The 27875-nt window shown below is 40.3% G+C and overlaps 2 protein-coding genes across 30 annotated transcripts in view; one reads left to right on the plus strand and one right to left on the minus strand.

Moving 5' to 3' along the window:
• XRRA1 (X-ray radiation resistance associated 1) overlaps nucleotides 1-1652 on the minus strand; it is a 68956-nt gene extending 67304 nt beyond the window's left edge. For all 28 annotated transcript variants that reach the window (XM_086340829.1, XM_086340817.1, XM_086340813.1 and 25 more), the window contains exon 1: nucleotides 1451-1652. The gene's annotated coding sequence lies outside the window, so the exon portion shown is untranslated. The remainder of the gene's footprint in view (nucleotides 1-1450) is intronic.
• SPCS2 (signal peptidase complex subunit 2) lies at nucleotides 1502-26085 on the plus strand. Of its 2 annotated transcripts, XM_086340855.1 has the most exons (6): nucleotides 1502-1926; nucleotides 16558-16641; nucleotides 17240-17399; nucleotides 19491-19626; nucleotides 20384-20430; nucleotides 25195-26085. In XM_086340855.1, exons 1-5 carry the CDS (start codon nucleotides 1723-1725, stop codon nucleotides 20418-20420), a joined length of 621 nt encoding a protein of 206 aa, XP_086196981.1. In that variant the 5' UTR covers nucleotides 1502-1722; the 3' UTR covers nucleotides 20421-20430; nucleotides 25195-26085. The 2 variants fall into 2 exon arrangements, with proteins under 2 accessions (XP_086196981.1, XP_086196980.1); XM_086340854.1 differs by lacking the exon at nucleotides 20384-20430.
• Nucleotides 26086-27875: the final 1790 nt, after the last annotated feature.

A 27875-nucleotide genomic window follows, 5' to 3' on the forward strand; every position in this document is an offset into this window, starting at 1 on the left:
ATGAGGAATTTCAAGGGCTTCCCTTGAGCTCAGTTGGTAAGAATCTGCCTAAAAAGCAGGAGTCCTGGGTTCAATCCTTAGGTTAGGAAGATCCCCTGGAGAAGGAAATGGCAACCTACTCCAGTATTCTTGCCTGGAGAATTCCATGGACAGAGGAGCCTGGCAGGCTACAGTCCATGGGGTTGCAAGAGTCGATCACGACTTAGCAACTAAACAACCACCAGGAATTTTTAGGGATTAAAAAAAATTAAAAAATGATACAATGTAGTAGCTCATGGTGTATTGGGTTCTGTTACATGGTAACTCAGGGAACATGTCTTTTCTGATCCCCTAGTATCTCTTAGTACAGCTGCAAGTAAGGTTGGTGCTCAATAAATATTGTGTAAAAAATTTAATAAAAATATAGACTATTATTACATCCTAAAACTGTAAAGGCAGAGAGGCAAAGGTGCTAGTACCTGGACAAACACCTGTTTGTACAGCAAAATATTAACACAAATAAACTAGAAGGGACTAAAAATAACTGCATGCATGCACAGGTGGGGCAAATTATGAACAATAACACATAAAAAGGCCAAAATCCAACTGTCTCTTCTGAGGTGCCAGGATCAAGAGTAGGATACTGTGCATGATCCCTGCACACAGCACCACAAAGGGTGTGGGCAGACCACAGTAAGCCACTCCCCCACCTCACCCATTTGGCTCCCTACCCTCACCCCATTTAAGGGACCAGCTCACTCACCACCCCCACCCTACCCCCCACACCTGTTTCTTGCTTTGCTCTCTGCTGCTGCAAGAGGAAAGTGACAGTCGCTCAGTCCTGTCTGACTCTTTGCGACCCCATGGACTACACAGTCCGTGGAATTCTCCCGGCCAGAATACTGGAGTGGGTAGCCTTTCCCTTCTCCAGGGGATATTCCCAACCCAGGAATCGAACAGGGGTCTCCAGCAACGCAGGCGGATTCTTTACCCACTGAGCTATCAGGGAAGCCTGCTGCAAGTGGAGTCCTAATAAAATCTTGCCCGAATTCCTTGCCTGGCCTCTTATCAATTTCTATTGATTAAAGAGTCCAAGGACCCCAGGTGGTAACAAAGGGAGCATGGCACGGGTTTGATGACGCAAACACCTGGCTGCTAAACTAGGTTCTGATACATGCTATCTGGCCTTGGTTAATTTCCTTAGTTTCCTCATCTATCTGTTCCGTCAGGGGACTAAATGAGGATGGATATATAGGCACTTAAGACTGAAGACAGCGCCTGGTAGGCAACAGGCACTCAGTGACTGTGAGTTCTCTGTATCACGAAAATAAGATGACAGTCACCAGAAAACAAGTGCAGTAACAAGGCTAAAAAAGGATAAGGACGAGCTACTACCCCATCCTTGGGAAACACTACATGTGGAGCGGCGGAGACTCTAACCCCTCAACGCAAACTAAGTTTCCAGCCGCACCTGCCTCCGGCGTCGCTTCCGCCTCCGAGATGTCCGCGGGGGCGACGCCCCGGTCGGGCGGGATGCGCGCCTCCGAGCCTCCCGGGAATCTCGGAGCCGCTCCACCGTGGGGCCTGCCACTACCTTCTCCACCCCTTAGTAACCGCGACGCGGCGGCCGGCCGAGAAGGCGGCAACCGATGGATGGAGCTTCTAATTACTACAAGTCCCGGCAAGCCTCGCGGCCACTTCCGCTAGCAACCTCCCGTCAGCCAGCCCCAACTACGGATCCCGATGGACTCCGCGCAGTACGTCACGCCGTCAGTTTCAGCCAATCGGCTTCGGACAAGTTTAGGAGGGGAGGGAAACGCAGAGACAAGCAAGATGGCGGCGGCAGCTTCTCAGGGCGGGAGAGCCGGTGGTGGCGGAGGCAGTAGTGGGGCTGGCGGTGGCTCCGGCTGTGGGACAGGCAGTAGCCGTAGCGGTTTACTGGACAAGGTGAGAAGTCGACTCTTGGGGACAGTCGAGGCCTGGGGAGCGCCAGGGAGGCGGCGAATCCTTCTTCCTATCTCGCCCCCCTTTTCTTCTGCGGCTTCTCAGAGGGAGTTCTCGTTGGTCCACCGTGGGAAGCTTAACTTGCGCTTGTAGCCAGCTCCCTACATACCTCAAACCTGGGCTCTCTCCTCTTGAGGACTTTTTCTCTCTGGGAAGTGTTCCTCCTAAATGCTGGGCACTACAGCTTAAGATAGTTGATTATTCCCACGTTTCAGAGCGGCCATCGCTTTTCCTCGGTGGTGCTGGGGGGCCACTGTTTAATCTGTTTATTTCACGGACAGGGAAGATTGAATCTCGACTGAATGAAAGCAACTCTTCGAAGTTAGTAGTCTCCAAACTCCCCACCACGACCGCCACACTTGCATGCTGTTACCGATTCCAGAGTGCTCTTGGGTTTTTGCTTCCTGAAGTTTCTAGGCTTTTTATCCCGATACCCGAATACTGAACTTCGAGTACCGACTTCTCCTACGGCCTAACTGGAAGTCTTTAAGATTTATCTTTTTTTTTCCTTCTCTTTCTACACCGCTCCCCCCCCCCGCCCCCCGCCCCGCACCTCCTCCCCCTCCTTCTCGTTTGCTACCAGGCCAGGTGAATGTGTCCTGGATGAGTAGGATGCATAAGCTTGCTACCTGTTCACGCTGACCTCTTTTCCCCTCTCTCCATCCAGTTTTTTGGTTTTTTTTTTCCTTTTTAAAATGCGGACCTGGGAACAGGGACTTAAAAAGGAAAATTCTCCTGAGTTGGGCTTTCTTGCCCTTTACATAGCATTTTGAAAGAAACAATTGCGTGGAGATCTGGGTCCTAGTACTGCTTCTGCCTCTGGTTGTGTGACCTTGAAATGTGCTTGTTCTCCCTGTGTCTTATTTCCTTATCTGTAAAATGAATGTATCCTAAGGTTTCTTCCAGTTCTCTCATTGTAGGGTCCTGGGTCAGTTTGATGAGAAATGATAAACTTGGGGTTTTTAACATAGGATTGTTAACTTTTAGTTGAAAACAGCTTTCAGACTTCTGTGTGTTTAACACCTGCTGAGTGCTTAAGAAATGAGTAGGTGATCATATTGAGGGGTTCCTATCCAAATCTTTTTGCTTCTCTTTTTGGGTGTCATTGGTTTTGAATTACATGGGCTTCCCTGGTGGCTCAGACGGTAAAGAATCTGCCTGCAATGCTAAAGAACCTGTCTGCAATGCGGGAGACCTGGGTTTGATCCCTGGGTCGGGAGGATCCCCTGGAGGAGGGCACGGCAACCCCCTCCAGTATTCTTGCCTGGAGAATCGCATGGACAGAGGAGCCTGGCGGGCTACAGTCCATGGGGTCGCAAAAGTTGGACACGAGTCAGCGACTAAGTATAGCACCCTTTTAGGGCTTCCCAGGTGGCACAGTGGTAAAGAATCCTCTTGCCAGTGCAGGAGACACAAGAGGCTCAGGTTCCTGGGTTGGGAAGGTCCCCTGGAGTAGGAAATACTATTCCAGTATTCTTTGCCTGGGAAATCCCATAGCTAGATGGGGTTTCCTGCTAAATCCCATTGGCAGGTTACAATCCATGGGGTCATTAAGAGTCAGACGTGACTGAGCACACATACATACACACACTCTCAACCTTTAAGAGATAGGAACATGTTCTGTCCTGTTCTGTCCAGCAGTTGGGATGGGAAATATGAAAAGCTATATGAAAGTATTGGGGATTGATAGTCACTGGTAATTGTTTTCCTGTTGGGTGAGCACCTCATGGCCTGTGTTCATTCTGTTCCACTGAGTGCTCTTGCTTTTTTCTCCACTTCAAGCAGATATTAAGCATGGACAGTCTGCTAAGGCAGTGATTACCGAAAAGTAACATATGAAGATTAGCAAGTCATTTAATGTCACTGTTTTCCTTTCTTCACCTGAAATATTAGAGTTTGGGGGAGAATCAAATGAGATGATATGCATGAATGACCTCTGTAACTTAAGAGTATCTAATTCAGGCATATAATGGCAGAGGAAAAAAATAAAAAATCCTGCTGTCAAAAAATACTCTGTATAGCAGAGTATAAGTCCAAAATACTGAACATAAAAGAATTTGGCATTCACTTGTGCACTTCTTACGAAGTTAAAGAATGATCCCTGAGATCCATTTGAAAAGGGGTGGGAGCCCTGGTGGAGCTGGGACCTTACTTTGAGAGACAGATGGCATACCAGGTAAAAATGTCCTTGAACAAAGGTGTGTGGTTGGCGCCTGTTGTTTCTCAGGTACTCTGTTGACCGACTGGAATCAGATAGAGAAGGGCATGGATTGCCTGAAGTAGGAGTAGGGAGCCTGCTGAAGCTTTTTGAGTCTAATATATTAAGTGGTTTTAGAAGAATCATTCAGATAGTTGGGAGTGGTAGAATTTAAAAGTCTTCCTATAGGCCTCATACCATACTGCTGTATGGGGTTTAATACAAAAAGAAAGACATGTTTGAATTCTAGTGCAGCATGTTGAAAACTATATGGTGTAGGATAAGTTATGTGGTATTACTGAACTTAAATTTCATATACATATACATCAATATTACTGCTTGGAATATTTTGGGGAGGGCAGCATTATATACATTGATGAATATTAAGATGTTAATGCCCTTTTGCCTAATTCATGTGTAAACCTGATGTCTTTATGTAAAGTAATCTTTATGAGACTTCCCTGGTGGTCCAGTGGTTAAGATTCTGCACTTCCAATGCAGGGGGTATGGATTTGATCCCTGGTTGGGGAACTAAGATCCCACATGCCAAATAATGCAGCCTAAAAGTAAAATGTTTTTTTTTTTTTAAGTAAAACTCAATGAGGAACAGCAGTCCTATGTTCAGTAAAACAGTAATAAAAGAATGACATTCAATTAAAAAAAAAAAAAAGAAAACTATATGGTGTAGGATAAGTTATGTGGTATTACTGAACTTAAATTTCCTTATATAAACAATGTGGATGCCCATACGTAATTGTGGCTTACTGTGAATATTGTCATATAATAAATTGGTATATGGTCTTTGTGAAGGGTTATAAAAACAGAATGACAAGGTGAGGAGAACCCTATCTTGCTAGCAGAGATAGATGAAAGGCTTCACAAAAGAGAACGTTGGCAGAATTAAGCAAGAAGTGAGGGGCCGAGGAGAGAGAAAATAAATCAGGAGCTGTTCAGGTGTTTTTACTTGGAAACCTTGATTTCAGCCTTACATTGAGTTGTTCTTCCTCTGAAGTCTTTAGCATTTATTGCACATGGGAATTTAGCTGTCACTTACTATGACATATTGTTTTGTATCCTGCCCCCAATTAGTATGTCAGTTTCCTATGAGAGGTTCTTTGTGGTGATCAGCATAGAGTAAGTACTTGAAGCATTGAATTTAGCAAAGAGAAAACTTCATATCTGCCACCCCAGTCTTCAGAAACTGCTTTAGAGAATGGTGCTTCTAACTGTCTGAAAACCAGGTACTGTGGAAGAGAACATGGAGAAAATGAGGGGCTGTTACTTTACATTTCTTTAATTCGATTTTTTTTTTTTTGGAGGGTTTTTATTTTCTTGCAGCTGTGGTTTTATTTGCCAGAGAAATGTAATAAAGAGATGCAAATGTGCTTCTGGTTTTCCCTAAACAGATGTGAGTTTCTGCTCCTTTGAAACTGACTTGGAGAACAAAGCAATTCTAGCTTCCTGATCTTAAAAATAGATATGCAAATATAACCTTCCAGCTTCCATCACAGAATAACTTAGATCATTATGATAACTTATTTCCCCAAAATGCATCCAAGTATTTTGTTCTATGTAGCAGGCTATAAAAAAAAATTTGTGTACTTAATCTGCTTTGGCTGTTAAAATTGACATGTGGTATTAAAGCACCAGGGCTTCCATGGTAGCTCAGACAGTAAAGAATCTGGCTGCACTGTGGGAGACCCGGGTTTGATCCCTGGGTCAGGAAGATCCCCTGGAGGAGGAAATGGCAACACACTCCAGTATTGACTGGAAAATCCCATGCACAGAGGAGCCTGGCGGGCTACAGTCCACAGGGTCACAAAGAGTTGGACTTGACTGAGTGACTGACACTACTACACTATTAAAGCATTCTTTTCAGAACTGTATCCAAATTTTAATCTCATAGCCGGATTTCTGTCTCCTGGCTGGATTTTTTGGCTATTAAAATTGATGTGTGGTATTAAAATATGCTTTTTAGAAGCTGTACCCAGCCCTTTTAACTTCGTATGTGGATCTCTGTCTCCTGGCTGAACTGTCAACCTGATCTTAGAGCAGAGTTTTTATACCTTTGTAGTTGAGAATATAGGTTCCGGTGCCAGGCTGGCTGGCTGGCTTTGAATTCTTGCTCTGCCACTTATCAGAAGTGTGTTCTTGGGCAAAATAATAAATCTCCTTGTATCTCAGTTTTCTCATCTGTAAAGTGGGGATACTAATAGTTTTTACCTTAAAAAGTGGTTTCTGGTACATAGTAAACATTGAACGAAACAAATAGCTGCCACTAACTAGCTAGTTTCTCTGGACTTCACTTCTTAGATAATATTTTTTGTAACGTGTTATGAATACTATTTGCATCAGACCCTCTTGGGGTTTTAGTCAGACCCTCTTGGGTTTTAGTTAAAAATACAAACTTCTGGACCTCATCCCAGAACCGAATCAGGTTCTCTGGGGGTGGGGCCTGGACAGCTGCATGGTTTCACACATAGCTATTCATTTATTTTTTTCTTTTACATTTTAACAGTTACATCCAGGTTGAGAACGTCTGTCTTAGATGACTTTTTAAATCCCTACTGATTCAGACATTTTAAGATTTTTTTTTTCTTGTTTGGTTTTCAACTATTCTGCTTAATCAGTAGTGATTTCTCTAACGTGTTTGTATTGAAGAGACCTTGAAGTTCATCTGTTCCAACCTCCTCATTTTAGAGACATAGATACAGACATTGATACAGTTGGAGAGGGAAAGATGAAGCACTTTATCCAAGACCACACAATCAGTTACAGTTCCAGAATCTGGCTGCCCAGCTCTTAATCCAGTACTCTTACCTTACTTAGCACATTGCCTTTCGTACTGGAGCAGACCATGTTCTAGCTAATGTAGTAGTGGAAAGAGCATCTGATTTGAAGTTGGAAGACCTAGGCTGAAACCATGGCTTTGTCACCCACCAGCCATGCATCCTTAGACAGGTCATATATACTCTTCTGCTCTCTTCAGTGGGATCTTTGCTTGCCAAACTTGAACAGGGTAGTATGCCTGTACCCTAACCAAGCTCTGACAGAGTGAACAGTTTTATGGCACTACTGTGATGCCTGTTTTTGTGTTTAAAGAAATAAGATGCTGACTTTTAATTGCATTTTGCAAACCAAACTTTAAAAACATGTCAAAACTCATTATTTTTGATTCATTAAAAAAGTTTTTCATATCAAAGGACATTATCAAGAAAGTGGAAAGACAGTCCACAGCATGAGAGAAGATGTTTGCAAGTCGTGTATCTGATAAGGGTCTAGGATCTAGACTATATAAAGTGTCTTATAACTTGATAATAAAAAAGACAAACCAATTTTGAAAAGAATAAAGGATGTGAATTGATGTTTCTTCAAAGAAGATACATTAATACAAATAGTAAGCACATGAAAAGATCTCAACACCATTAGTTACTAAAGAATGCAAATCAAAACTGCAATGAGAAGCCACTAGGATGGCTATAATAAAAAAAGAAAAATAACCATTTTTGGTGAGGATATGGAGAGATTGGGAGCCTCCTGCATTTCTGATGGAAATGTAAAATGATGAAAAAGTTATAACTCAGCATGTCCCACTATAGTTATGAACTCAAGAGAATTGAAAATGTGTCTACACAAAAACTTGATCATAGCAGCATTATTCACAATAGCTAGAAGGTGGAAGCAAGCCATAAAAGTGTGGTATATCCATGCCGTGAAGTATTACCTGGCCATAAAAAGGAATGAGACACTGACACAGGACACAATACAGATGAACCTTGAAAATATACTAAGTGAGAAAAGCTAATCACAAAAGGCCACATATTATATGATTCCGTAGATGATAAATGTCTGGAATAGGCAGATTCATGCAAGCAGAAAGTAGTGGTTGCCAAGGCTGGGAGTGGGGTCATGGTAATTGGAATAACTGTTTATGGGTATGGGGTTTCTTTTGGGGATGATGACAGTGTTTTGGAATTAGATGTTGATGGTTGCATAATGTCGTGAATAGAATGAAAACCATTGCACATTTTTATATGATGAGTTTTCTGATACATGAATTAGATCTGTTTTTAAAACTCATTCATTTTACAGCGTTTATGGAGTGATCTTTAAAGCATCAAGTTATTTTTTTTTAACTACTTACTCATCACTGTATAACACAGTGGTATCATAGATGTTAATAACCTCTGACAGCCCAGCTCCCTGTTTTAGCTGTTGCCTGCACTGTTTCTCTGTTCTGACTTCCATCTTGTCAGATCTCAATAGTGGTTTTTCTTATTACCTGATCTTGAGTATATGACTCATTGATCACTTCTTTCTTGAAATATTTTCTTTGTGTGGCTTTTAGAATGCCACTTGCCCTGGTTTTCCTCCTCCACTTATCTGTCTTTATTGTTGTTAGTTTTTTCTTCCTGACCTGTAAGTACTGGCAAGCCCCTGGCCCTGTCTGTGTACACATCCCAGGGAGATACACAGTGTCCTGTCTTAAATACTGTCTGTAAGTTAATAACTTCCACATTTATGTTTTCAATATACACCTCTGCTCTGAGCCCCAGATTTATATGTCTCAGTGCCTGCTTGCCATAGCTGGAGCCAGTCTACTTACCTCTGCTTACTTAGCTCCACTTACTTACTTCCACTTACTCTGGTGTTGCCAGTAATGTTCATGCTCGTAATTAACGTGGTAATTTCTAACCTGCAACTTAACTCCAGTGATAACAATAGATAGTAATAAGCCACTATTAAGAAGTAATTTTCTTTGGAGTATTTCTTGGCCATTTTTATTAAAAAAGGAAAAAAAAAGAGATGGAAATTGAAGATTATGTTACCAGAAGCTATAATATCTGTTTTTGAGATATCTTGGTATTTCTGAATTGTACTCTAACTTAGATGATAGTAAGGGGCTTCAGCTGGAGAAGGCAATGGCACCCCACTACAGTACTCTTGCCTGGCAAATCCCATGGACGAGGGAGCCTGGTGGGCTGCAGTTCAAGGGGTTGCTAAGAGTCGGACATGACTGAGCGACTTCACTTTCACTTTTCACTTTCATGCATTGGAGAAGGAAATGGCAACCTACTCCAGTGTTCTTGCCTGGAGAATCCCAGGGATGGGGGAGCCTGATGGGCTGCCGTCTATGGGGTCCCAAAGAGTCGGACACGACTGAAGCAACTTAGCAGCAGCAGCAGCAGCAGCAAGAGGCTTCAGCAGTACGTGAACCGTGAACTTCCAGGTGTTCAAGCTGGATCTAGAAAAGGCAGAGGAACCAGAGATCAAATTGTTAACATCCGCTGGATCATCGAAAAAACAAGAGAGTTCCAGAAAAACATCTTTATTGACTATGCCAAAGCCTTTGACTGTGTGGATCACAATAAAGTGTAGGAAATTCTGAAAGAGATGGGCATACCAGACCACCTGACCTGCCTCTTGAGAAACCTATATGCAGGTCAGGAAGCAACAGTTAGAACTGGACATGGAACAACAGACTGGTTCCAGATAGGAAAAGGAGTACGTCAAGGCTGTATATTGTCACCCTGTTTATTTAACTTCTATGCAGAGTACATCATGAGAAACGCTGGGCTGGAAGAAGCACAAGCTGGAATCAAGATTGCCAGGAGAAATATCAATAACCTTAGATATGCAGATGACACCCCCCTTATGGCAGAAAGTAAAGAGGAACTAAAAAACCTCTTGAAAATGAAATTGGAGAGTGAAAAAGTTGGCTTAAAGCTCAACATTCAGAAAACGAAGATCATGGCATCCGGTCCCATCACTTCATGGCAAATAGATGCGGAAACAGTGTCAGACTTTATTTTTTTGGGCTCCAAAATCACTGCAGATGGTGATTGCAGCCATGAAAGTAAAAAACGCTTATTCCTTGGAAGGAAAGTTATGACCAACCTAGACAGCATACTGAAAAGCAGAGACATTACTTTGCCCACAAAGGTCCGTCTAGTCAAGGCTATGGTTTTTCCAGTGGTCATGTATGGATGTGAGAGTTGGACTGTGAAGAAGGCTGAGCACCGAAGAATTGATGCTTTTGAACTGTGGTGTTGGAGAAGACTCTTGAGAGTCCCTTGGACTGCAAGGAGAACCAACCAGTCCATCCTAAAGGAGATCAGCCCTGGGATTTCTTTGGAAGGAATGATGCTGAAGCTGAAACTCCATTACTTTGTCCACCTCATGTGAAGATTTGACTCATTGGAAAAGACCCTGATGCTGGGAGGGATTGGGGGCAGGAGGAGAAGGGGATGACAGAGGATGAGATGGCTCGATGGCATCACCGACTCGATGGACATGAGTTTAAGTGAACTCCGGGAGTTGCTGATGGACAGGGAGGCCTGGCGTGATGTAATTCATGGGGTTGCAAAGAGTTGGAAATGACTGAGCGACTGAACTGAACTGAAGCTTCCTCAAGACAAACATCATTTGCTGCCCAAATTGAACTTTTTTTTTCATATTTTGAACTTACTGCTTTGTGATCATTTTGCAAATGTGTACATGTGGGAGGTAGGGGTGTGTTGTTTTCAACTCAAATAGTATCTCAGCTTCTGAGTCTGCCATAAGTTTTCATAATCTTATTTTGGTTTAGAAAATTCTGAAATCACTATTAACTGTAGAGCTTAAACATCTCAAACTCAGCATGTGCAAATGGGTGTTTCTCATCTTTCCTGCTCAGTTCCTTCTCTTGGAAAACAACATGACCGCTTAGTTATCTAAGCCCAAATTCTAGTCGAGTGGTCACCTCTGTCTTTTCTCTTTCACATTTTTTGTACCTAGTCTGATAGTAAGTCCTGACAGTTGTACCTCATAAATATTCCCTTTTCATCCGCCTGCTGCTGATCTAATTCAAGCCCTGCATCTAAATCGGGCCCCGTCTGATGAGTCTATCTCCAGTGTTACTCCCCTCCAGACCTTTTGCTAAGTTGCCTCTAAAAATGACTTTTTTAAAAAACACAAATTGGTGTCTTGTTCACCTGCTTAAAATATTCTCCATTGCTTGTTTCAGAATCAAGTCCCTTAACCTAGTGAATAAGGTCATCTAGGATGTGCTGCCTCTGTCATGCGCCACATCTCCTACTACTACCGTCTTTGCAGCCTGCAGCCACCATCTAATCTGAGAGAGGCCAAAGAAGGGAGAAAAAAGGTTTATTAATATTTTTTCAATCCAATATTAATAAGAAGTTAATACTATTTCTTCGAGTTCCTTTAAAATCAGAGCAGGGCCCTTCTGTTGACACAGTTTACCTCTGGTATCCTCATCTCTTCAGTGTGAATTGAGAAATCCTTTGAGTCTTACTGCCCAGTTGTCAGGCTAAGGAACTTTATGAAGAAATCCACTGAGATCTTTATCACTGCATAACTTTACTTCTGTTTTCACTGTACTAAAATTTTTTAATTCAAATTTGCAATTGAGAATCATAACTGAAGTTGAATCTTTGTGATGTTCTCTAAAAGCCATCAAATGCCTAAATTTTGTGTATGGTTCATCATCAAGGTTTGGTATCAGATATGCTGGCTTGATAAAGTGTTTTGTGTTGATAGTGGCAGGGAAGTGATTTCTTTAAGATAGGGCTTTTTGAACCATATTTTCAGCCAAATAGCAGTTGGTTTCCAATGGAGGAAAATGGAAAATTCCAAATATTTTATATCCTATAGGTTTTGTTGGCATATTAAGATTAAAATCTTTTTAAGCTTTTTTTTTAGTTTATTAACTATAATTTATTAGATAAAAATCAAGATACTTTATGTGGCTGTCACTTCAGAGATCTGTTTCCTTTTGGTTTTCATGGCTAATAATTCCTTTCCTTGTATTTTGTGGGAAGCAGTGTAAAGTAGTGAAAGAGTACAGGTTTTGAAATCATGAGAACTTGATTAGGTCCCAGCTTTACTACTTTCTGGCTTTCACCTTGGGCAAATTTCTTAGACCGTTGTTAATGTTATCTGTAAAAAGAGGATGCTAGTCAGTTTGGGCTGCTCTAATAAAAATACCATAAATTTATTTCTCACAGTTTGAGGCTGGGAAGTCTGAGATCCAGTGCCAGCATGGTTGCATCTGGTGACAGCCTTCTTAACTACTTGCAGAGAACCTTCTTGTATCCTCACATAGTGGAAAACAATAGAAGCAAACTCTCAGGTCTTTTCCTCGAGGCATTAATCCCTTTCGTGAAGCCCCTCATGACCTAATTACTTCTCAAAGGTACCACCTCCTAAAACCATCACATTCTGGTTTAGGATTTCAGTATATCAATTTGGATAGCAGGAGAGGGATGGGGATAATGGACGGAGGCTGGAATAGCAAACCAAGCAAAGAGTAACACATGGTATCTAAGAAAAGGGGGATCAGCCCAAGAGGAGGTTAAGGGAACCCTCAGAGAGGTGGTAAAGGGAGACTCCAGGATGACAGTTACACAGTGGGCCTAGAAAGAAATCCACCTAGATTGAAGCAGGTCAGAAGGCTTCCAGATTCTAGGAAGATGAAATTCACAAAATGCTCAATATGACTGCAAATATTGAGAGGAGATTTAAGAACTGGGGAAGAATTTGAGAATATATTGGTAAGAAATACACTGTCTGATTAAAAACAGCCATGATAACAGTAGTAGCTCCAAGGAAAGCAAAAAGCTATGCAGAAAAGGAATCCTAATCTATTACATGACTTAATCTGTGAACAGCATTTATGATCATATTGTAAACTCCAAATAATGATCTAGCAAAAAATTAAGGTATTAAGTAATAACAAATCAATATTGGTCTACTATAACTGTATTCAAGAGATGGTGAGGAGGAGCAGGAAAAGTAAATGTGAAAGTGGTAGGGGATGAATTGGTTAAATCTCATCTTTCATGGTGGGTGAAAAAGTCAGAAGACTTAATGCTGAACACTGAAAATAATAATATAAACTTTTCCCTAAGATACGGAGCTGGATACCCCAAAAATCAGCCTAAGGAATTGAAATTAGTGTCTGGGGAATAGGAAGTGGACAGTGTCACGAGTGTCTCAAGGGAGGGAAAGCAGGACTACTAATTCTTTTTCTTTTTTTTTTAATTTTAATAACTTACAGAACTCTTTAAACCATGTGCGTATATGACCTTGGTACAAATATTAGCTTAGTCAACACTGATTGTTGATTGTGCCCAATATGCATGTATCTCTAATACATAGGGAATGAGGGGAAGAGGAATTGTGTGCCAGGTTACCACATCTGCTATATCTCAGTTGGCAATACTGCCTGTGTATCAGAGCTCCCCGGGATCGCCCTGCTCTGTTATTCACTAGAAGTACCCGCAGGGCCATACTTTTGGGTAAGATTTATTACAGCAAATGAATACAAAGCAAAACCAGCAAAGGGCAGAGGTGAGTAGGAGGAAGTCCAGAGGAAATCAAGTGCAGGAGTCGAGAGTCCTCTCCCACTAAATTTCCATGGGTTTTGCTTAATTCCTTTAGCAACAATGTGATATGATGTGTGTGAAGTGTTGTCTGCCAGGGGATCTCACTAGAGACTCAGTGCCCAAGTTTTTTATTAAGGGCTAATTAAATAGGCACCCTCTCCCTGGTCTGTGCCAAAATTCCAGACTCCTAGAAGAAAAACAGGTATTTAGCATAAACCACGTTGTTTATACAAGCAGTTTAGGCATAGTGAGCTACTCTTTATCACTTGGGGAAAGTTTTAATATCAGTGTAGGAATCCATTTACCAGCCAACCTCCCACATGCCAGCCAAGAACCATCCTTTTACACAGGTTTTTCTAAGGATGGCAATCTAAGATCTATGTTTCTTTTCTACACAGAATTTTCTTGTGATTCATCCTGGGAGGTTCAACATAAAAGAAGCCAACCTTTGCTTTGTGTTATTTATTAACTACAAAGGAAGATAATTCACTCTTAGGGTTGAGGAAGAGAAGTGAGGGAAAGAAAATGGTTTCTAAAATACCTTGAATAGCGGTGAAGAGTACATGACGAATATCATACATTTTAGTTGATGGACAGTTTTTGAGAATGATGGAAAATGTCCACCCTCCTGCCTCTTTTCCAGATGTGTCTCTGTGCTACAGCAGAGATGCTCTTTGCTTTGACATAGTCTAAGGTTTTTCATGTACACCGAATAAATGATGCTCACATCTCTTCAAAAATCAGTTATAAATTTTCTTTGTCATGTAATTGACTGGAAATGTTCTTGTTCCACTTACTGAAGATCCTTCTAGGTACCAGTGGAATTAGAACTGAGGCTATATTAGAACAGATTGTGATGGCTTCTAATGCATTTTATCCCCCCAAATTGCCAAGAAATTATCCTCTGAATTGTAGAGGCAAGTTTCTTCTCTGTAGTGCATTGCAAGTAGTGACGTGTGGCTGAGTTTCTATGAGAATATCATTTTTTTGGAATGAGCCGAAAAAGATTTAATGACTTTCATTCATAAATAATTCAAATTCTGTCATGGATTCTGGCTGTACAGGTTTCCTTCTTTTGCTTGCTGTTACCAAAATGGGATTTACTAAAGTAAGTATAAGCAAGCTATTTAGCTAGATAGCCTGTTAATTTCTTCTTGGTTCGATTTGTGTTTTTAAAATTAGGTGTCATGTTTGATTTGTAGGCTGGCAGGCTGTTAGAATCTTATTACAGCATGCTGCCGGTAGTAATTTCTCAAAGAAAATTCTTGTTTTTATGAGACACAAAGGGGAGAAGCCTTGATTTGAGTTTTAATCACTTGAAGTATGACTGTTTTTTTAGCTCATGCATTTTCTCCCAACAGACTTCACAGTAGTTTTTCTTTTCTGTGAAATAGCATGTAGAATTACAAAATTAAGTTTGATGAATTATATTTCTGTGTTCCTTTAAAATCTCACGTTTTACAGATATTTATTCCATCTCTTTATTTCTCGTCCGCAGTATCTCTGAACTTGTGCTCAATCAGAGAGTTAAATAATGTTAAGATTTCTTCTCTGACCTTCAGTAAAATCTATACTAAAGCCAAATGAATTTTGGATTGTCTGCTGGTTTGTAATTTTTATTACATATATTTGTTCACTTGATCTGAAAAAATTGAGTTAGGCATATAATCTATAAAAAAGGCAGGTTTATCAGATCATTTCTGTACCCTGTTTCACTTAACCTACATTCACATAATCACTTGCATTTGAGAAAAAAAAAAAATTTACAGAATCTCTTCACGTGATTAACAGTGAAAGAGGTACACATTGAAAAGTCTCATTCCCACCCATGTCCCTTAGCCTTTTCGGGATATCTGGGTGTACCATAGTTTGTTTAACCAGTCCGGTGTAAGTGAGCACTTGAGTTATATTTTTACAGTTGCAAATGTGCTGCAGTGAATAACCTTGTATATTATTTAATGTCTATGCATATAAGGAAAAATTCCCACAAGTGGGAAGTTGAATCCAAGATGCTAAGTTACCTTCTGTAGGTGTTACACCTTTTTGAACTTCTACCAGCAGTGTGTGTGAGAGAATCATTTGCCTTTAATTAGCACAGTATTTGGGAACCTTTATAAACCTATACCGGAGAAGGCAATGGCACCCCAGTCCGGTACTCTTGCCTGGAAAATCCCATGTACGGAGGAGCCTGATAGGCTGCAGTCCATGGGGTCGCTGAGAGTCGGACACGACTGAGCGACTTCACTTTCACTTTTCACTTTCATGCATTGGAGAAGGAAATGGCAACCCACTCCAGTGTTCTTGCCTGGAGAATCCCAGGGACAGAGGAGCCTGGTGGGCTGCCGTCTATGGGGTCGCACAGAGTTGGACACGGCTGAAGCAACTTAGCAGCAGCAGCAGCAGCATAAACCTATACAGATGAGGGAAATTGAAGCAGGCTTTGTCCAAAGTCACATACCTCACTGGTGATAGGACTCAGTTTTTAATTCAAAATGTTCTTTCCAAAAGACTACACTGAATCTGCTCTTTTCTTACTTAAGACGTGCAGGTAAAATGTAAAATGTCGGGAGACAAAAATGTATTAAAGAAGACCATTCTTTTGTTAGTGTCTGGATGGATATTGTCTGAGTTTTGTAGTCGCAGAGTGGTAGGATGAACAAATGCAATTCCTTTCTATTCCCATATTTGGGTAAAATGGGGATGGGATATTTGAGTTCCACTACAGTCTCTACAACCCGTGTCAGTGTTCTACCCTTGTAGATTTGACTTTTCAGCGTGGAGACTGGAAACATCATATGATTACCAGCTGATTCTAGTGACCTAGTTTCCTTCAGATTCATTTTCAAGTGTTTTGTTGTTTAGCTGTCCAACATCAGGAGAGAGAATAAATGTTATGTATAGTTGAGGATGCTCTTAAGGAAGTAGTTCACTTTACTTTTAGTAAGATGCCATGTCTTTTAACGCACAACTTGTCAATTTGTTTTACAGTGGAAGATTGACGATAAGCCTGTAAAAATTGACAAATGGGATGGATCAGCTGTGAAAAATTCTTTGGATGATTCTGCCAAAAAGGTACTTTCTTGGGGGCAGAGGTGAGGGGGAGTGTCTTTTAGTTCATGTACAACTGATGGCACATCTCTTGCAGGATTTTTTCTTTCTGTGCGTTGGAATGACTAGTTTTCAGTATTAGGAATTGAGACAGAAAGCATTTTCTGAACTTTGCTGTATGTATAGGGGAGCATGTGTTATAATTATTACTTACCTCAGATTTCTCTTCAAGTTCTTTAATTTTTGAATTCCAGAAAACTAGTAATCTGTTGTTTTTGAGATTAATTGCCTAGAGGCAAGAGGGTTGAGGGAATATACGACGGGCATGCATGATTGATTATCTCTCTTTTAAAAGGGAAAAGAAAATTTTAGCTTCAGTCTAAAGAAGAAGATAAGGATTTAAAAAAATGTGTCAGAAGTTGATGAGCTTTTTCTCTGTGATTTTTGTAAACACATTTAGTCTTTTTTTTTTTTTTTTGCTCTGAGTGGCAAAATCCTGATTGCAGAGAACTACTTGGTCATTTAAATGATTATCATAACTTTCATCATGGAAATTAAGAAGAAAAGCAGGTACAAGGAGGGAAGTAATCCTACTAGCTTGGTTCCTTGTTCTTCTCACTAGGTACTTCTGGAAAAGTACAAGTATGTGGAGAATTTTGGTCTAATTGATGGTCGCCTCATCATCTGTACCATCTCCTGTTTCTTCGCCATCGTGGCTTTGATTTGGGATTATATGCATCCCTTCCCAGAGTCCAAACCTGTTCTGGCCTTGTGTGTTATATCATATCCTTTAAGCTCAGGTTTGTTTTCTACTGACAGTTTTTTTTTTTTAAGTCTCTACTGATATTCTTCTCTGCTTCCTACAAAAAAAAAAAACAGACTTTCACTTTGGGGCCTGCTGATGTTAGGATTTAACATTATGAAATGTGAGCATCTCTAAATTTGTTATAATTATTGATATTTTAGATGCAATATGGTTATTTTATTTTTAATTCTGTTAGTTACTAATGTAGAGGTTATAATCTAAGTGTGAGCACCTAGTAGCAAAACACACAGCCAGGCTTCCCTGACCTTCACTATCTCCTGGAGTTTGTTCAGACTAATGTCACTTGAGTTGGTGATGCCATCCAGCCATCTCATCCTCTTTGTACAAACTGATCTCAAATCATAGTCCCAGAATTTGCACCTTGACTCTTTTCAGCATCACACAAACCAACCTATTAGGAACTTTTTCACAATTAAGGCAGTTCAAAAGAATATGCCATGGGTTCTAGAGACAGTTCCCAAAGGAGTTCCAAAGAGGTTTGAACAATGACAGCAACCTTATTATAATTATATGGCCTCCCAAGAAACTGCCTTGATGGAATTTCTTTTGTTTGGTTATACTTGTTTAAAACAAAACAGGATCTTGCCATTTTTATAATCATACCATTTTTATACATAATAGTAATGAGTACCATTATAAATGTCTTCTGTGTGCTATACTCTAAAATGTATATATCAGATCAGATCAGTCGCTCAGTCATGTCCGACTCTTTGCGACCCCATGAATCGCAGCATGCCAGACCTCCCTGTCCATTACCAACTCCTGGAGTTCACTCAGACTCATGTCCATCGAGTCAGTGATGCCATCCAGCCATCTTATCCTCTGTCGTCCCCTTCTCCTCTTGCCCCCAATCCCTCCCAGCATCAGAGTCTTTTCCAATGAGTCAAATCTTCACATGAGGTGGACAAAGTACTGGAGTTTCAGCTTCGTTCCTTCCAAAGAAATCCCAGGGCTGATCTCCTTCAGAATGGACTGGTTGAATCTCCTTGCAGTCAGGGGACTCTCAAGAGTCTTCTCGAACACCACAGTTCAAAAGCATCAATTCTTCGGCGCTCAGCCTTCTTCACAGTCCAACTCTCACATCCATACATGACTACAGGAAAAACCATAGCCTTGACTAGATGAACCTTTGTTGGCAAAGTAATGTCTCTGCTTTTGAATATGCTATCTAGGTTGGTCATAACTTTCCTTCCAAGGAGTAAACGTTTTTTAATTTCATGGCTGCAGTCACCATCTGCAGTGACTCCAAAATGTATATATAGCATCACTAAATCTAATGACAATCCTAAAAAGTCTGTTTAATTGCCATTTTAGAGGCAACAGTGTTAAGCCTTGGAGTAAGGAGTAATTTGTCGAGGTTACGTTGGTTAAAAACTAGAATTGAAATTTAGGACTCCTTTACTCCAAAGCTCATTCACTTTGCACTGTTTAAATGACATATGTACACAGAGTTCTTATGCCAGTTTCTGGCACACAGGAACCCAAATATGGTAGCTAGTACTGTCAAAAACTTGAGTTTAATAATAAGCCTACATGTATGTACGAAGTAATTGTTCTTACAGTAAGCTAAACTGTTGTGATTGCCCAGCTAGCTTACTTAGTAGAGCATGAGACTCTTTAGTAAACTACTTTAAAGTTAGTTTCTCTTTCTTTTAATCACCCTTGAAATTGGTTATGTGGTCAAGTCCGCTTTGGTTATTTGTTTTTTATTGTATGGAGAAATGAACACAAGTCTTGACAAACCGGGTAATAGAGGATCTTCTTAGATATGTTGTCCTTGAACAGGAGAGAGAGAGCTGGTTTATGCCCTCTACCTTTTTCCTTTCTTCCTGAGATGTTCTTTGCAGAACTAACCAGAGAGATCCTTGCTTCTCTTGCAGTAAACATAAGGATGAATACGAAGTAATTAAAATTTCAGTGTTTTTACAGCAAGACAAAACTGTGTTCTTTAGAACTATTATGGAAGTTTTTGTAGCCCTTGCTTGTCAGTTTGTGTTATTTCTCTTTTGTGTGTATGTTGTGTATTTTCCCCTTAACTTTATCTGCACCTATTTTGTGATGATGGGGATCCTGACCATATATACTTCGTATAAGGAGAAGAGCATTTTTCTCGTGGCCCACAGGAAAGATCCTACAGGCATGGATCCTGATGATATCTGGCAACTCTCGTCCAGTCTCAAAAGGTATGACTATCCTCACAGATTCCTAAATCCTGAGGTTGGGTTTTGTCTGGGTGTTTAGTCATTATCAACAGACTATTATATGTCTACTCTTTGCAGATCAGAGTGCTAGTCATATAAAGTGAAGAAAGGATTATGAATGAACTAGAAGATTTTTCCTGTTGCACTTCTGAGATTGTATTATCACAGAAGTGCTCTGAGGATAAATTGTGAGAGAAAGTAACTTTGGTGGAAGAATGAAGAACAATTCTGTTTCCTTGTGGCCAATAAATGGAGCCAATTAGAGAGCAGAACTGTAAACTATATATAAAACTATAAAGGCCAGAGGTGTGAAGTCAGTTGTTTTTGAAGAACCACCTTAGCTTCTATGTCTTCTGTGATCCTGACTGCAGTCTGTGCAATCAGAAATCTCTGAAGCAATGCACTGAGCAACTCAGAGAAGCACAATTCAGTCTGTTTTTGACTAATGATAGGTGTAACTTTGTGCAGCTGACACCTCAGGTCTTCTGAGTATCCAGAACTGGGTTCAAATTCCAGCTCACCTCTAGCTGTGTGACTTTTGGTATATTGGGTAAGCTAGTTGAGCCTTAGTAGGGTAAAAATGACTCGTAGAGTTGTTGTGAGGTTGCCAACTGGTATACATAGTTGACTTTTGAACAACAGGAATTTGAACTGCATGGGTCCACTTATATATGGAGTTTTTTCCTTTCAGTAGTGAATACTGAAGTACTGCATGATCTATTATTGGTTGAATCCACAGATTTGGAACTGTGGATACAGAGGAACCATCTATATAGAGGAGTAACTGTAAGTTATATGTGGATTTTCAACTGCAGAGGGTCAGCAACCTTAACACTGCCCCCTTATGGTTCAGCTGTACACCAAACATTATGAAAGCAAGTATCTATTGAGCATTTACTACATACTGAGTATTGTGCCAACCGCATTGTCTCATTTAAACCTTAGAATAACCCATTTTAAAGATAAGAACACAGGCTCAAAGGGTTTAATTAATTTTTCCATGGTTATAGAGCCCAAAAGTGAATTTAGCCCATGCCTGAACTCATGCTCTCAGTCACCATCCTGAAAACACATGGTAGTGTTCCTAGCACGTAGTAGGCTCTCCAGTTACTCACATATATGAAGGTAAGTGTAGCATCAATGCCATACAGTCTCTCATTACCAGCCTGTGGAGGTGCCTGTGAGGAGGAGCTGGGCTTCATTCTAATGTTGCACCAGAGTTCTTATCTCCTGGCAGGACTCATAGCTGCCATTTTGGTCTCAGCTGTCATAAATCTATACTCTGTATCAGAGCACTAAAGCAGAATTGCAGAATTCTAGACCCAAGCAACATCCTAATTTCATTATATACATTCTGACTTAAATATTTTTTTAACAGCCTTATTGAAATACAGTTTCCACACCATAAAGTAGTTCAGTGGTTTCTTATGTTTTTAAAAATGTTTGCAATCATCACCACAGTCAACTTTAAAACATTTTTATTCTTGCCAAAAGAAACTCTGTACCCTATATATAACAGTCCTTTCCCTGTCCCCTCATTCTCCTAAACCTTAAGTAACCACTAATCTGCTCTCTGTCTCTGTATATGTCCCTCTTTTGGATATTTCATACAGATGGAATCACACAATATGTGATCTTTTGTAACTGGCTTCTTTCACTTAGCATAATATTTTCAAGGTTCAAACATGTTATCAATATTTTATTCCTTTTTGTGCCAAATAATATTCCATTGCACGGATATACTACATTTTCCTTAATCCACTTACTAGTTGAGGGCCATTTGAGTTGTTTCCACCTTATGGCTGTTAAGAATAATGGTGCTGTAGACATTTATGTATAAGTTTTTGTGTGGACAAACATTTTAATTTCTCATATACCTACGAGAAGAATTGCTGTGTCGTATGGTAACTCTTTGCTCGAGGAACTGCCAGACTCTTTTCCAAAACAGCTGCACCATTTTATAGTCCTGCTAGCAGTATATGAGGGTTCTGATTTTTTTTTTTTCACATTCACTGCTGACTTTTACCAGCTGCCACATTGTTGGTGCCTTTGGAGAGGAAATATGCCACCTTGTTCATTCTCCTTGTAGTTAAATACAGACTCACTTCTCTTTGCTTGAAGATGGCTCCTGGTTCATTGGCACTCTGTTTAACATAGCTCCTTTCAGAAGGTTTAATCAGTGATTTCAGTATCCCCGTAAATGATTGTTCCAGGATGCTGGCCTCTTAGTTTTACTTTCTCTCCTCTGAGTATCTTGTTTTCTGCAGTGTCTTAAATACTTACTTCCTTTGAGACATACGCTAGATCTTGGTATTATTGATAACTAATTTCATTTTTTAAATATCTCACTCTCTAACCGCTGCTTTATATTTTTCTAGTTTGTCTCCTCCTTGTTCTCTTGCCCCAACAGTTCTTCAGCCCCAGTGGCATCCATAATCCTTGGAGCCCACCATCTTTTCCCTGGCCTTCTTCTCTCCATTGTCTCACTTGCTCTTTACCTAGCTTTTAGCTTCCGTGGCATTTCTATATTCCAGTTACTCTCTCACTGTCCTTGAGGGTCTTTCCTGCCTTCTCTGTTCTCAAACCTCTTGCTCTCCTCCCCGACTTCACTCTCAGCTTCCTTTGTTTCTGGGGAGAGAGCAGCAGCCGGGAGTCTCCCATCTTTATCCACTTGCAGCGCTCATTACACTCTGCCTTCTTCCTCAGTTCCTATCTGAAGCCTCCTCTCCATTCATCCACTTGATTCTATCCCTTCTTGATTACTTGGTGTTTCCCTCTCTGCTGGGTCATTTTTTCCTGGCATACAAATAAGTTGTAATTTGTCCCAACTGAAAAAGTTGTTTTTCTTCTCCCTTATCCTCCTCACATGGTCTTCTCATTTCTCTATTCCTTTTGTTGTCTTCTCCCATTATCTCTTGGATTTGCTTTTCTTCAGTTCTCTTTCCTCATCCTATATGACCTGTCACATTTGACACAACGAATAATTCTCTCCTTGTTATACTTTTTTAAAAAACTAGACTTCTAGGATACCATAATCTTATAATTCTTATCTTTTTGTGTCTGTTCTTCAGTGTCCTCTGTGATTTCTTATCCCCTTTCTCTAAATGTGAAATGCCACTAGTGCCTATTCCTAGTATCTCTTTTCTGTCTGTATTCACTCACTAGGTGTAATCCTAGCCAGACTTCCAGGACTTGAAATACCATTTGTAATAATGAAGATTTCTAAATCTGTGTTTTCATCCTAGACCTCTTCTCCAAACTCCAGTTATGTCCCAGCTTTCTATTTGACATTGGATCCTAATAAGCATCTCAGAATGAACATATCCAAAACCTAACTCTGCTTGCTATGCCTCATCTAAACCTGCTTTTCCTCATCTCAGTAAAGGGCAACTCCATCCTTCTAGTTACTCAGGTCAGGACTCTGAAATCATTTTGTCTCCTCTGTCTCTCGGTCCTTTGAATAGGTTGTCAGCGAATTCTGTCAGCTCTACTTTCTAATTATATTCATTCTGACCACTTAATATCTCCACCTTGGCCATCATCTCTCAATTAGGTTACTGTAATTATGTCCTAATGGACCTCTGCAGCTGTTCTCCCTGCCCATAGTCTATTTCCAATATAGTGGGCAGAATGATCTTTTTAAAACATAAGGCAGATCAACTCAATCCTCAGCTCAAAATCCTCTCACACAGAGAAAAGCTGAAATCCTAAGCATAGCTTAGAAGTCCATACTTACATAGCTGCACCCTCCACACATTTGCAGACACACCATAGCCTGTGGCTCTCATCGTCTCCCTCTCTGTTTTGTTTGTGTTGGCCTCCTTTCTGTCGTTCAGACATTCTGGGCATGTGCTTGCCTCAGGGCCTTTGCATTTACTGTATTCTGCCTGGAATATACTTTTTCCAGATAGCTTGTTCTCTCACCTTCTTTTAGGCTATGCTCAAACATCTGCCTAGTGACGACTTTCCATATTTAAAAGAACATTATAATTTTTATTTTATTGTTTGTTTCCTCACACACACTAAAAGTCTCAAAAGACAGGGATTTGTCTGTTGTATTCATTGATGTATATCCTTAGTATCTAATACTGCCTAGTCCTGAATACTGGTTGGTCCTGAATAAATATTTGTTGAATTAATGAGGAACTATTTTTTTAAATAAATTAGATTGTGTCCTGCCATCAGAGCCATGGAACTGGGCTCAAAAGTCCAAAAATTACTGTGATATCAACCTGAATACTGGTTGGTCCTGAATAAATATTTGTTGAATTAATGAGGAACTATTTTTTAAAATAAATTAGATTGTGTCCTGCCATCAGAGCCATGGAACTGGGCTCAAAAGTCCAAAAATTACTGTGATATCAGTTAGAAGCAGTTGAGCAGAGCTTGAAAAAATTTTTTGAGGTGTTGAAAGTATTCAAGGACCTTTTCTCCTATCTATCCAGGTTGAAAGTAACTGGCTAGACAATTTATCGAGCTATAATTTTTTTTTTTGAGCACTGGTTAATGATAGGCACTGTTATAACAGTGATCCTATAAAGTGGGCGGGACTTTCCCTCTTTTAAATATGCACAAAGAAATCTGAGGCTCAAGCATCTGCTTCCTCTAAAGGTGATATCAACCTGACAATCCACTGAATATGCCCTAATTAAATGGAGACAGAAACAGGTAGGGGTGGCGGGGGAGGAACATTGGCCTGCCAGGGGTTGATGTCATAAACCCTCTTGAATGAATGGAGATAGTAAAGGCCTTCAAGATACTTTAAGGAGTAGCTAAAAGGGATCTCTGGAATTCATGGAGTAAAAGATACTGCTGGCCTGGGATCAGGGCAGAACCTGAAGCTAGGTTGATTACAGGAAGCAAGGACCCAGCAGCCTGGAATTGGGGAACATCTGTGAAAGCAAGGGTTCTTCTTTATTCATCATGATTTGATTACCTAGCAAGTGCCAAGCTAAGAATAGAAAACAAGACAAAATCTTTCCCCTCAAAAATCCCTGAAACTAGAAAAGAACACACATACGTGATTATCATTTCAATAGATAATTTCATTGACAGCACAGGAGCCTGTCAGACCTAGCAGATGATGGGCACTCAGTATTTGGGTTGACTGATGGATAGTGTATGTATGACAAAGGCAAGACATCTAACTCAATTTGGGAAGGTTTTCCCAGAAAAGTTTATGCCCAAGTATAGTATTAAGAAATGGGACCTAATCAGGTAAGACTGGAGAGTAGTGTCTGCTGACAATACCCTTCTACCATAACAGCAAAGTAAAGGGCAGAAGTGAGAGAAGATAGTCCATGTGATTTAGCAGTCTATGACAAGGTAAAGAAGGCACATAGTACTTAAATCAGGGGGGACATAGCAGCACCTACAAATCAGATTTTTTATCCTGAACGTCCCCTAATTTTTTTTTTTTGGAAAGGATAATGCTGTATGTTCCCTACATCACCAGTAGCCTGCTCAGTGCTATTCTTCAAAAACTCTTGGTGCTCTGTTGTTACTGGCTGAATGTCTGTGTTTGGTTTTTGGTTTGTCATCTTTGCCTAGGTTCGATGATAAATACACTCTGAAACTGACCTTCATCAGTGGAAGAACAAAGCAGCAACGGGAAGCTGAGTTCACCAAGTCCATTGCTAAGTTTTTTGACCACAGCGGGACTCTGGTCATGGACGCATATGAGCCTGAGATATCTAGACTCCACGACAGTCTTGCCACAGAAAGAAAAATAAAGTAGCTGCTTCTAAAAGCAGCCATCTTTTGGCTGGATCTTGCCGAATTAAGGGGTGAGGGAGAAAGAAACAGAGAACTTAATATGGATAAAGTAAGAAATGTTAAAAATGTCCCTGTTTTGTCTTGAAATTTTAGCCCATTCTGGATAAATAGAAACTTCTAGCTCAGATATGAGAAGTTGTAGCTCTGATATCTAGCTATAGCCTCTTTGGTCTGCTGATTGCATTGTTTTGATTTGCTTTTCTGGAAAAGCATTTTTGCTAAAAGCCGTACAGACTTCCTCCTTCATACCTAGCAGTACTTTATATAGTATAGCTTTGTGCCATGCAGCATTTGAAGACTCAGTTTTTAAAATTGTTAACCTGTTGCTGACCTTTTTATGTTAATTCCTGTTTCAACAGCTGTTTCCCTTAATTCAGAATACAACTTCTTGTGTATGACAGTTTCCCTTCACACACCATTTTTGTGGGTGTGTATATATCTGACTTGGGGAGAATTGGGGGGAAAAACATAGCTTTTTAATTTGTTTAAGAGAGACTTTCTGCCTGTTACGTTTTGTGCTTTTAACCAATTAAAGAAGCCAATGGCATTTTTAGTTTTATGTTGTCTATGTTTTCCACTAGTATATCCCTGTTGATTTGTTTGTGCCCTTTATTAACTGCCATTTTCTAAAATTTTTTTCAATAAAAGGAAAGAAGATCTGAAAAATGGAGTCATGGTCTTGATGGAAGGAACAGAGCAGTACCTGTTGACAGTGGTACTACATAGGTTTCCTTTGTTTCTGTTCAGTCAGAGGCCCCTGAGAACCTGGAGGTGAGGAACTGCTCACTTTCCAGTGATGACAGTAATGCCACTCAGTACTTACTTTGTGCCAGGTAGTATTCCAAGTTCTGTATGTGTATTAACTCACTAGTGTGCCCAGCTGCCCTAAGAAAGTAGGTATTTTTATTATCCCCATTTTATAGGAGAGGAAACTGAGACACAAAAATTGGTTAATTTGTGTCCACACAGCTAACAGTAGATCTGGGATTTAAACTGTTGTGTCTGGCTCCAGAGTTGTGAGCAGCATCGTTTGTAGTATTTTCCCACTAGGGTCAGAGAAGAACTGGGAGTTGCCCAGATCCTGTGACCTATAGGAATATTGTACTTCTCACCTTGTAAGTACAGTTCCAGCTGAGCCTAATACCTAATACTATAATCAGTTTGTAAGAAACCCCAGTTATCACATCTTCCTCTTTGACTTGGGAATGTTGCCCTATTTAGCTCACACAGTAGAAGATTGTGGCTCAGAAGGTAAAGCGTCTGCCTACATTGTGGGAGACCCTGGTTCGATTCCTGGGTCGGGAAGATCCTCTGGAGAAGTTAAATGGCCACCCACTCCAGTACTCTTGCCTGGAAAATCCCATGGACAGAGGAGCCCAGTAGGCTATAGTCCATGGGGTCACAAAGAGTCGGACACGACTGAGCGACTTCACTTCACTTCAGTAGAAGATTGTGGGTATCACTAGATAGGAAGTTGAAGCCTTGGATTCTGTATTTCCATGAACCTTGGGTAGGCCTTGTAATTCTCTCCTAGTTTCTTCTCCCCACCGCCCACATGGTAATTCTGTTCTGTCAGCCACTTGAAGCTTTCGAAAGTGTAATCAGATAACCATATTTTTATAATGAAGGAGTTACTGTTAGGGAATAACCCTCTCCATGATGATTCCTTGGAATTCTTTCATACCAGCTGTACCATTTTCTTTACATATATGAACATGTATTTTCTTTTTTTTTTTTTTTAACGAAAATTGAATTACATTGTGTTTTTTTAAACTTGATATTTCTTAGGTACTTTCTTTGTCAGTATACATAGGTCAAATGCATTTTTAATAGTTGCATAATATTCCATGGTAGAAATGGTTTTAACTGTGGTATTTCTTTATTGGTATGTTTGTTTTCTTCTGGTTTTTCACTATCCCAAGGGGGAAGTCAATTTGGGAGAAGAGGAGAAAAAGAGATATCCTTGAGTGATAGGCAAGAGACCTGGGTTTTCAGCTGTATTTTATGACCTTGGGAAAATCTCATTTCTTCTCTAGGACTAAAAGAACCCTTCAAAAGAGCTTTCAGACAGTGTATCCTTTGAGATTATGAAGGTTCCTTATTGCCTAGAGATGCCTATATATAAAACATTTTTTTTATTTCAAAGAATATGAATGCTGTTATCCTTTAAATCTGCCCTTAAACCCTGCTTTGAGATTTCTTAGGCTGTGTGGATGTCTTAAGGTGTTCCCCTGACTCCGTAACCAGTTGAGACAGTATTGGTTTAATAAATAAAGAAATGAGTTAGCAGCCTAGCCATGCATCCTGCATGCACCCCTTCCCCTCATCTATCCAGTTGTGGTATTCTAGGATGAGACTGCTAAGAAGAGTGGGGAGAGAGCTGTGTTTTTCATTATTTGCAAATTTGACCTGCTAACATGTATTTGACAATTGGTGTTTCATATATTATTAGGAAC

This window comes from Bos grunniens, chromosome 15 (assembly GCF_055505025.1).
Source record: "Bos grunniens cultivar Pamir isolate PY7600 chromosome 15, Bosgru_T2T1.0, whole genome shotgun sequence".
NCBI lineage: Eukaryota > Metazoa > Chordata > Mammalia > Artiodactyla > Bovidae > Bos > Bos grunniens.